Source organism: Ipomoea triloba, chromosome 4, assembly GCF_003576645.1.
Source record: "Ipomoea triloba cultivar NCNSP0323 chromosome 4, ASM357664v1".
Lineage (NCBI taxonomy): Eukaryota > Viridiplantae > Streptophyta > Magnoliopsida > Solanales > Convolvulaceae > Ipomoea > Ipomoea triloba.
Window position 1 is genome coordinate 27,148,166 of NC_044919.1, and position 11,258 is coordinate 27,159,423.

Genomic DNA, 11,258 nt, shown 5'->3' on the forward strand with positions numbered 1-11,258 from the left:
AAAAATGGCCCATTTTCCCCTTTGTTTTGTGCTTATAGCCCCCCCCCCCCCCCCCTCGTGTTATTAAGGGTGTGTTTGGAAAGCAGGAAAATGAGTCATCCTTGACATGTCATCCCGCCCGGTCTGGGCCCGTACCTCATCAGTACAATTTGCCAAAAATTTTAAGCTATGCAAAAAAAATTAATTAGCCCAAATCAATAAGCCTAATAACTCAATAAGGCTAATGAGAAATCGAATAGGTTAGCCTGAATGACAATCATTATTGCATGGATCCTGGTCCACACAATTGTGTGGACCATAAATAAAAAGTATATTTTTGGGTATATTTTCGAGACAAAAATATACTTTTTATTTATGTTCCACACAACTGCGTGGGCCATGGTCTATGCAATAATTTGCTCTTGACTGACATTCATATTTATGATAATAGAGGTGTTATTTTATTTTTTTGAGTGATGACTACGAATAAACTCTGCACTATAATTTTAGCTAGCAAAAAAGTACTGTATTAAAAAAATAAATTAATACTCCGTATATGTTACTTATAAATCATACTCCGCAATAAATAAGTTGAAGTCAAGAAAAACAATAGAATACAAAGTAATGAAGCTGGGCCAATAGCGTAATTTGGGTAGGCAGGTTGTTGATGCTTTTACAAGACCATACACCCAGGTTTCGTATCACGTTTCTTCTTCACATAGCCTTAGTACTTTGCTTCCTTAATCTCACTTTTTTTTTTTTCCTTTTCTTTTTAATTCAAAACAACCTTAACGAAGTTGTAAAATCGCCATGGATTTTGAGGCCGCCGAGCTCCAGGACTGGGAGGTGCTCTTGCCCAACCCGGTTCCGGCCGATTCGGGTTTCGTCGCCTCAGCTGAGAACCCCAATGCTTTTGAAGAAATTGGGGCCGACTCTGAAGGTATGGTTCATGCCAATTACTTCTCCATAGATTCTGCGGAGAGGTATGTGGGTACCGTTGCCGCTGCTAATGGCAGCGAGGCGGGCTCAGAGGCCTCGGACAACCCCAGTTGGATTGATCCCGGGTTGGAGACCGGGTACCCGAGGAAGGATTCCGGTGAGTCTTGGCCGGACTCGGGCAGTGATCGGTCTGATGATCGGAAATTGGAGGAGTTTGAGGGGAAAGGAGAAATGGGTATTCTCCAGAAAGAGAAAATTGGAGGGGTTTTTGATGGAATTGAGGAGATAGGAGGTGGGAACGAGAAGAAATTCTGGTCGGATTCTGGTGGGATAGAAATGGGTGGGTTGAAAATTGAGCAATTTGAAGAGAGTAAGGAGTTGGGAGTTGAAGGAAATGCAAAATTGGACGAAACTGAATCGATTGGGAGCAATAATGTTGATGGAAGTGAGCCAAGAAAAGGTGAGGAAGTAAAAAGGAGTGTGGTGTGGTGGAAGGTACCTTTTGAGCTTTTGAAATACTGCGTGTTCAGGGCTAATCCTGTCTGGACCTTCTCCGTGGCTGCTGCTGTGATGGGGTTTGTTATTTTGGGTCGCAGATTGGTCAACATGAAGAAGAAAACCAGGAACTTGGAGCTCAAAGTCACCATGGATGACAAGGTTAGTCATGGTTTGAGTAGTTTCTGTTATGCAAATCTAGACCTTTATCTTTCTTCATCTTTTAACTTACTCTACAATCCTTGAATTCTATTTTTGCACACTTGTGAATTATATTTTTAGATTCGAGTTAATACCATTTGAGGTCCATTATGTCACGGTTTAGTCCTAAACTTTCAAGTTGTGGATAACCAACTAATGTCCTTCACCTTTCAAGTAACCCGGTTTAACTTTCAAATTTTAACAACTCTGATCCTTTCAAAAGGACCACGAGTGGTTAACTTGAAACATGAAGTTATATTTACTAATCCATTTCAGTTTCAACAGAGGTCATCAGCAAGAGTGTTTTTTTTCCCTTCCCTCAATTAATAACCCACCAAGAAACAGTCTTTCTCTGACATATTTTTAGCTAATGTTTTTGGGTGCTATATTTAGTAACCCACCAAGAAACAGTCTTTCTCTGACATGTTTTTAGCTAATGTGTTTGTGTTGCTTTTTGTAGCTTTAGAGTAAAAATTAAAAAATGCCATTGCATGACTTAGCTTTTTCCTTGGCTGTGAGGATTAACATAGAGGGTAGATAAATAGCTTTGTATCAAATATGCAAGCAGGAGAAAATTACCTTTAAAATTATCCTGGTGTGCTCTGTAGGGGTTCAGGGAATCCAATTTCCCACTTACTCTAACAGAAGAACAGTGCTAATAGACTGTTGGTATTTGATACAGATATGGTTGTTGTATCTGGTTAGATATTGCACACGAATTTGGTGCATAGTGAACATAGTATTTGGATGGCTCTTATTCTGTTATGTATTTTGCCCCTTGCCAATATTTACTTATTATATTGAAAAAAGGAAGAAAAAGAATTATATTTGTCATCATTAAAGGAGCATAGGATGTTTGTTGGCACTGTGGTTAATTGGTGAATGTGTTACACACATTTAATTGGGGTTTAGATCTCAATATTTAGCTTAATGCAAAAACTTATGTGAGACCGTCTCATTGATCTTCGTGAGACAGGTCGGGTCAAGATAAAAATGTAATACTTATATTGGAAAATGTAATATTAATCAAGAATAAAGTGTCTCTTACTTATAAGGGAAAGTGTAATACTTTATTCTTGATTAGTATTACATTTTTCAGTATAAGTATTACATTTCTATCTTGATCTGACCCGTCTCACGAATAAGGATTCGTGAGGCGGTCTCACAGTAGAGTCATTCTTAGCTTAATGGTAAGTTAAGCCCCTTCCCAAGTATTATACTTTGGTTCAAATTCCATTTCCCCCCATCCCCCATTAGATGTAGCAAAAAAGTTTATGCTTTTAAGTTTTAGTTGATTGAGATGGTGTGTTTTTTGACTGAACTTGCTCCAGCTTCTATTTTCTATGAGGGTTCATCTTAAGTTAACTGCCCCCGTTTACCTAATGGTCTAGCTTGATGAAGAGTTATCTGCTCAGTAAATCATTGAATCTTGAATGTTTAAACACAAGAAGTCGTAGAAAACAGTATTTTTCACCATTTGATGAGATTGGTTTAAAGATTGTCTGTTTGTTGACATACAAGCAATCTGGTTAAGGAAGTCCGACAATTTTTATTAACTACTTTACTTGGCATGGGCAGAAGGTATCTCAGTTCATGAGCCGTGCTGCACGCCTTAATGAAGCATTTTCAGTGGTGAAGCGGGCCCCTGTGATCCGACCACAGTTACCAGCAGCCGGAGTTATTCCGTGGCCTGTAATGGCTTTGATATAGGAGGATGTAAATGTTGGAAAATGCTACACTGCCTGCAGGAATTATGATTTCATGGCAAGTCTCATCTCATATTGTATGGTAATGTTTTGTGCTTGTTTATATAATGTGTCTACCCTACCTATGGATCAACTTCAATGAAAACTTGGCAGACTTTTGTACCATTTGAAAGCTATTTACAATCTAGTGTCTTATTGTCTATTCATTGTGCATACTATTTTTAGATTATCACATGCAGATACAGTAACAAAAGAAGGATTTATTTAAGAGTAGTCGTGCACTCTTGTCCCTTAAGAGATGTTTGAGTTCGAACCCCTCTTGTATAAATTGGGTCGGCCCGGTGCGAACAAGGATTAGTTTGAGTATGGTACGGGTTTAAAGGTGCATCCTACAGTTAGAGTCTGCTCAGGACACCGAGCACACCTCGGGGCCTGACCAAAAAAAAAAAAAGAAGAATTAGGATTTATTTACGGTTACATAAATATGCAGTCTAACTATAAGCTTTGGTATTAGAACCAAAGCCCAGATACCTGCAAAAGAAACCAAGACTGTTCATATATTACATGTGATAGTTCAAATATCAACTTAAACATTTAAGTTGAGACGGAACACATCTTTTTTAATTATAGTACCTATACATAGAAAGTAGATGAAGGATTAAAGCACCAAATATTGAAGCAGCATGCAAGGATGAAAGCATGGAACTCAGATGAAGAATAGAAGCACCAAACAATGGCATGGCTTCACCATAGATCAGGAAAGATGATGTTAAGAATTGAGGCTTGCTTATAAACTCATCTCGATCAACATCCATATCTATCCATGGATATAATTGTGTTTTGTTATTTGGGTAATTAATCAATCCAAAATGCAAATTGCCTTGAATCAATTTTAACCTAGCAACTTACTTTATTATAGCTCCTTTTCTTTTAGGGTGTGTTTGGAAACCCTTGGAAAACCCAGTCAACGGAAAATGATTTCCGTTGATTGGGAAAATGAGGCCAAAATGGCGAAAAATCATCAAGGCATGGTCGACATGCTATGGTTTCTGGCGCCGGAAACCAGGGGGTTTTTTTTTTTTTTTTTTAAATTTTGTTACTTTTTGTTAGAAATATAAATTTTGTGATTTAAAGTATTATTTTTATTTTATTATAATAATTTTAATATTTTAAATAGAATAAAAATATATATAATTATACAATTCTACCCATTTTCCAGAAAACGAACCAAAACCCAAAGACAGTTTTCCAGAATACATCCAAACACGGAAAATGAATTGATTTTCTGAAAAATGACTCATTTTTCAGAAAATATTTTCTAAAAGTCATTTTCTTGTTTTCCAAACACACCCTTAATCATCGGGAGGAGATCCAAGGGCAACTTACTACCCTCTCACGCTAGCCCTTTTGAAACTAAGGGCTACCAATTGGTCATTGTGAATCACGTTCAAAACACAAGCGGGGGGGTTCACTTGGCTCGTCCCAGCCGACATCAAATTGAAGTGCAACCTTATAGAGTTATAGTGGAGATCAACAATCATATTTGCTTTTTTCTTTTTTTTTTTTTTAAACAATCATATTTTGTTCTCGATAACAGTACGTAATGTAACGTAAGTTTAATCTCGCTCCAAGCACTCAACCACCTTCCAATGTTAGCAATGATATTGCTGATTGACCCCATGATGTTCCTCTTGTTGAGTAGATGTCGATAGCTTCGCTTGAGTTACTATAGACATCAATCCTTCGGTATCCAATCCTCCAACCCCATACGGTCCTAAGCATTAAAGCCCAATACTTTACTTTCATGGCGATCAGCGACAATGTTTGTGGAAAAACCCGCCAACCATTTACCATCTTTGTCTCCTTGACATTAGACTTGAACCTAGTTATCCTGGGCATGAGCACAGATTCCTAGTCCATTTTAATTTGATGATGGGCAGACATGAGCACCATTGCTCATAAAGTTATATAAATTGAATTAACTTGTCCAATAGATGTTTTCAAAAAAAAAAAAAACTTGTCCAATAGATCAAATAAGTATTGTCTTAATAATTTACACTATGAATTAATTATGATTTAGTGCTAAAATTTTGACGCCACTAACACCATCCCTAAGCAATTATACCTTAATAAATTTCACGGTGCTCCTCAAACTTACCTGTGAAAAATTAAAGACCATTCAAAACTACTTTAACCCTAGCCCTTGGTTCATTTCAACACATATGAATGTTTTGTAGAAGCATATATCAAGAAGTGTTTTTCCATCAGTATCACAGGTTGCCATTTTAGAAAAAGAAGAGAAAATTATGAAAACTGTAAGAATCATCAATCTCTATAGTCTGGCATCTCAAAAGTATTCAAAGGCCCTTGGAGCTAACATAGATGATCAATTTAATAATTTTGCACTAGGCAATTATCTGCCCAAAAATTACATGAATGTTTGTTTATTATGGTTCATGAGCTTCTTCTATGTTAATAATGTGGCTAAAGTAACAAGTATTCAGGATTGCAGGTATAATCCACTGATCTCATCAATCTCTATAGTCTGCATTGCCACTTAAATTCTATTATACTGTCAAGAAACAACATACATATCAACTGCATGGTTGAGTTTTGTTGCAGATGGCACTTATTATAATAGTAGCAATCTGTATGATTGATGCTACCATAATGTGTAACTTCCAAAGCCTTCATTACAAACATTTACAATATATAGGGGGCCTTGGAATGTCTAACCTCCACTTATAGGAGGGATAATGGCGAGCTCATCTCTATCTTTGACGATTGTAGATTCCGGGGCATACTCCAAGTTCAAGGCGAGGACCATGCATTTGCGTATCTCTTGCAATTCTGGAAACTTGGCAATAACCTTATCTAAGCAATCTTGGGCGGTACTGCCAGATAAAACTTCCAGAGGCATATCGTCCAAGCCTGTAAGGTCTTTAGCACGTGCAAAGAACAGAACTTTTATCTGAATATATGTACTCTCTTTTAGTTCCTGCATGCTTTCTGCATTTTTCACCTCATCTTTGTGGTCCATTAGAGAAAATAAGCTGCAGGGCACAGTGCACAGTAGTAGTAAATATATTGTCGGAATATCATCATCTTTACTCAATATTTTGAGAAATTAACACACCAAAGTCTAGACACAATGCCTATATTTGCTGTAAATTTATCCAAACAAGATACAAGAAAAATGCAGAGTGACATTCATATATTTATGCATCTCATGGTATAATAAAGTAAGTACAAGTAGTGTAAACTAATTTACAGGTTAAACTGAGCAATAAGAGTGGGAATAATTATACTTGGCAAGAAGAGGTGTGTCCAATAAGGGAAGCAAAGAGATCAGCCACTTTTTAATATACAACAATAATACTGAGTTTCTGACAATGCAATGTTAGTAGTATAAAATTCTGAAGTGAACAGAAGACTGTCAATAAAGACCTGTGCAAATATCTATGATTCTTTATTGCATTGTTTTTCAGTTCAGTACAAAAAACCACATAATTAGCAGCCAGGTATAGCATTGTGGCCGGTATATAATGTCATAGAAGTCATATCAGATAAACAGTATATAATTAAGGGGGTGTATTTGAGAGGAGCCTCAAGTCAAAAAGTATTGAAAGAGCCCACAAAAAATGGTTTGAGCTTGGCTTGGGAAATCAAATGAGCAACTTGAACTCAATCATGTATAAATCTGAATCTGAAACAAGAAATAAAAAGCAGCAGCAAGGGAAAAAAAAAAAAAAGTCCTGATATATGCAAAATTATTAAAAGAGAGAAAATAGCCAAAATAACAGTCTGATTGTAACTAGCTAACAGACACCTATCAATTTTCTAAAACAAAACAATCAATAGCCAATGAAGCCAACCAAAACTAAACTTCTTATGCACAAAACAACTACAGATCAATTGACCTCAGACAAATTTAAAAAGAAAAGGCCCAAAAGAAAATTAGAGCATTCTTAAATTTGAGTTGTAGAGAACAAAAGTAAACCTTACAGTTGCCAACTTCATTCATGCTATCATACTGGAACTTATTTGGAGAAATTCATAAATGCATTGTAAAGAATACAGCACACAACATGACAGAGAAGATCTATTATTTAGTTTCAATTTCTTACAAGGAGAAACTTTGTTACGCATAAATGAGAATCGCTTAAAAAGGAAGAGGCCTCAGCAGAAATATGTGTAACTAATATCTTAATCATATATGTTGTATAACATGCATTTTCAGTAACATGGAAGTGAATAGAACTTCATACTGACATACTGTAATCAAATTTCTATAATTCTATTGTTACTTTTCTACAAAAGCATGTCAGGTTGTGAATCCAAACTTCTCACTAGCTTAGATCTCCAAGCAAGTTATCTCCAGAATGCAAATTTATAATACACATTTCAAATTCTTTACCGAAGGCTATGCTTAACAATCATTCTCTTACACACCATTCGAAATAAACAGCCCGGAGTCAAATACTCAAACTATCAAACAAATAGGTTACAAAATTGGTAAAAAAATCACAGATTACCATTAAAAGAAGTCAGTTATAGTGATGACTAACTCACATCTTTCAACTATAAAGCGTAACAAAACAGCTTATTACACATTTTAATCCAAGTCAGTAACAAGTTCTAACCTAATCACTCAATCTATATGGTTGATTACACAACTAGTATCCACAATATTACTATTGGAAAATTCTATAGTGCCACCACCAATGCAAGTACCTTTTGCTTGGTGGAGTTGTATCCTCCCCTACAAAACAAAGATGCAACTCTATCAAGTACAAAAGAATACCGTAAATCAGCAGCCATGATAGTTCCCTATTACTACTACTCATTCAGATACATTCAACATATACGCAAGTATATGAAAACTACAGATGTAAACATTATGAGTAATCTTAGAATTCCAGTAAGACTTCAAAGGCTTATTCCTCATTCTCTCTCGACAAGGATTTCAAGCAAACACTTGGACTACAATCAAGAATGTCAATCGGAAAGTTATGAATCCCATACCCAAGATTGAATTTTGACTACAAATCCACAGACATGGGAAAGAATGAAGAAGAATCAAGGCAACCGAGAAGGTGATACTATTCTGGTGAAAAGTTACAAATTCAAAGAAAACTTAAAGTTGTTGTTCGAAGAGGAGAGAAAAGAGAAAAGGAAAATGATGTTACTAGAACTTGTGGCCGCTGACCGCCCTTCTATCTCCGACGGATTGAAGAGAACTGATCGGTGGAAGAAGCAGACTGTTAGAATATTAGGTACAACCAGAAATCCAGAATCGTATGCTCATTTTTTGTTTGTAGTACTACTCAGTCTGATACAATTACTTTATCCGTCAGGTTGGCCCGCACCATCCTCTACTTAGGTAGGGTTGGATTATGAAAAGAGTTTTTTCTACTTTTGGTCCTATGACTTTAGTGTTTCTGTCATTAAGGGTAATAGTGACACAATAGTTTGTTGATTCCAATTAAAAGTTGTGAATGGCCAAAAGGACTAAAAGTGAAAAACAAATCAAAGTCAAGGACTAAAAATGGAAAAAAATCAAAGTCAAGCACTACTTATGTCAGAAATAAAAGTTGTGTATCTAAATTGACAGAAACACTAAAGTCATAGGACCAAAAGTAGAAAAAACTCTTTTCATAATCCAACCCTACCTAAGTAGAGGATGGTGCGGGCCAACCTGACGGATAAAGTAATTGTATCAGACTGAGTAGTACTACAAACAAAAAATGAGCATACGATTCTGGATTTCTGGTTGTACCTAATATTCTAACAGTCTGCTTCTTCCACCGATCAGTTCTCTTCAATCCGTCGGAGATAGAAGGGCGGTCAGCGGCCACAAGTTCTAGTAACATCATTTTCCTTTTCTCTTTTCTCTCCTCTTCGAACAACAACTTTAAGTTTTCTTTGAATTTGTAACTTTTCACCAGAATAGTATCACCTTCTCGGTTGCCTTGATTCTTCTTCATTCTTTCCCATGTCTGTGGATTTGTAGTCAAAATTCAATCTTGGGTATGGGATTCATAACTTTCCGATTGACATTCTTGATTGTAGTCCAAGTGTTTGCTTGAAATCCTTGTCGAGAGAGAATGAGGAATAAGCCTTTGAAGTCTTACTGGAATTCTAAGATTACTCATAATGTTTACATCTGTAGTTTTCATATACTTGCGTATATGTTGAATGTATCTGAATGAGTAGTAGTAATAGGGAACTATCATGGCTGCTGATTTACGGTATTCTTTTGTACTTGATAGAGTTGCATCTTTGTTTTGTAGGGGAGGATACAACTCCACCAAGCAAAAGGTACTTGCATTGGTGGTGGCACTATAGAATTTTCCAATAGTAATATTGTGGATACTAGTTGTGTAATCAACCATATAGATTGAGTGATTAGGTTAGAACTTGTTACTGACTTGGATTAAAATGTGTAATAAGCTGTTTTGTTACGCTTTATAGTTGAAAGATGTGAGTTAGTCATCACTATAACTGACTTCTTTTAATGGTAATCTGTGATTTTTTTACCAATTTTGTAACCTATTTGTTTGATAGTTTGAGTATTTGACTCCGGGCTGTTTATTTCGAATGGTGTGTAAGAGAATGATTGTTAAGCATAGCCTTCGGTAAAGAATTTGAAATGTGTATTATAAATTTGCATTCTGGAGATAACTTGCTTGGAGATCTAAGCTAGTGAGAAGTTTGGATTCACAACCTGACATGCTTTTGTAGAAAAGTAACAATAGAATTATAGAAATTTGATTACAGTATGTCAGTATGAAGTTCTATTCACTTCCATGTTACTGAAAATGCATGTTATACAACATATATGATTAAGATATTAGTTACACATATTTCTGCTGAGGCCTCTTCCTTTTTAAGCGATTCTCATTTATGCGTAACAAAGTTTCTCCTTGTAAGAAATTGAAACTAAATAATAGATCTTCTCTGTCATGTTGTGTGCTGTATTCTTTACAATGCATTTATGAATTTCTCCAAATAAGTTCCAGTATGATAGCATGAATGAAGTTGGCAACTGTAAGGTTTACTTTTGTTCTCTACAACTCAAATTTAAGAATGCTCTAATGATAACTTACTTACTAATTAGCAAATCAACATAAACATAAGCATTAAAGCATAATCAATGAATCAACATTATATCAATTATATCAATTAATCAACATTAATCAGTAATATGTTAATGTGAATCAGCATTCAGTAAGCAGTGAATTAGCAATCGGTGTGCATGTCAATGGAAGACTTCTTCCAGTATGCTGAAATGTTAAAAGGGCATATCATACAATACCTTAAAATTTCAATCACAGTATCCAAAATATCAGCTGAAAAGAAGCATTCTTCAGAGCATTGCTAACACCTTGTAGATAATGTGGCACAGCTTTCCAAAGTGTCTGCTCAACAATATTTAAGCAAAGTAAACACATTAACAGATTAACTAAATAAGCAACTAGTATTTAACTAATAACAAATTAGAAATTGATGAATTAGGCGGTGGGCACTATGGCAGCAACTAAAAACTTAAAAAAAACAAGCAAAAAAAAAAAAAAAAACAAAATTGGGACAATTAGGGCAAAAACTATCTTCAAAATTAGGGGAATTAGTGCAAAAACGAAATTAGAGAAATTAGGGCAAACCAAAAGTTAGGAAATTAGGTGAATAAATTATTGAAATTAACATTTATAGTTCAAGACAGTTGATGTTAATTAGTAAGGGAAGAGTCGAAGAAGAAGAGTAGAAGACCAAACGTGGTGGGCGGCGGCCGGTGTCGAGGGCTTGAGGCGACTGGCGAGGGCCGAGGCGGACAGGCGGAGGCGATGCGGTGGGAGGCGGTGGACAGGCAGCGGCGCAGCGCCGTAGTGGACTGGCGAGTGGCGAGGCAGTGGGACTGTCAACGGTGAGGGCTGGGGC

General features: G+C 36.2%; 2 protein-coding genes across 5 annotated transcripts; one reads left to right on the plus strand and one right to left on the minus strand.

The window, feature by feature from the left end:
- The first annotated feature begins 603 nt into the window (after positions 1-603).
- On the plus strand, positions 604-3,524 carry LOC116017406. 2 transcript variants are annotated; one of them, XM_031257988.1, is made up of 3 exons: positions 604-672; positions 777-1,575; positions 3,196-3,524. In XM_031257988.1, the coding sequence occupies exons 1-3, from the start codon at positions 647-649 to the stop codon at positions 3,322-3,324; spliced, it is 954 nt and encodes a 317-aa protein (XP_031113848.1). In that variant the 5' UTR covers positions 604-646; the 3' UTR covers positions 3,325-3,524. The 2 variants fall into 2 exon arrangements, with proteins under 2 accessions (XP_031113848.1, XP_031113849.1); XM_031257989.1 differs by having other exon boundaries at positions 615-1,575; positions 3,193-3,524.
- A 2,163-nt stretch (positions 3,525-5,687) lies between these two features.
- On the minus strand, positions 5,688-11,252 carry LOC116016873 (molybdopterin synthase sulfur carrier subunit). 3 transcript variants are annotated; one of them, XM_031257311.1, is made up of 2 exons: positions 11,091-11,252; positions 5,688-6,373 (listed from the first exon to the last, which is right to left on the minus strand). In XM_031257311.1, exon 2 carries the CDS (start codon positions 6,358-6,360, stop codon positions 6,052-6,054), a length of 309 nt encoding a protein of 102 aa, XP_031113171.1. In that variant the 5' UTR covers positions 6,361-6,373; positions 11,091-11,252; the 3' UTR covers positions 5,688-6,051. The 3 variants fall into 3 exon arrangements, 1 of the variants encoding a protein (XP_031113171.1); XR_004097803.1 differs by lacking the exon at positions 5,688-6,373 and adding an exon at positions 10,640-10,741 and having other exon boundaries at positions 11,096-11,252; XR_004097802.1 differs by lacking the exon at positions 5,688-6,373 and adding an exon at positions 10,689-10,741.
- Positions 11,253-11,258: the final 6 nt, after the last annotated feature.

Coding starts and splice junctions, on each gene's coding strand:
- LOC116016873 (XM_031257311.1), bottom strand. CDS start 6,360: ATGGACCACAAAGATGAGGTGAAAAATGCAGAAAGCATGCAGGAACTA.
- LOC116017406 (XM_031257988.1), top strand. CDS start 647: ATGCTTTTACAAGACCATACACCCAG. Junction 673..776: donor TTACAAGACCATACACCCAG/GTTTCGTATCAC, acceptor ACCTTAACGAAG/TTGTAAAATCGCCATGGATT. Junction 1,576..3,195: donor AAGTCACCATGGATGACAAG/GTTAGTCATGGT, acceptor CATGGGCAGAAG/GTATCTCAGTTCATGAGCCG.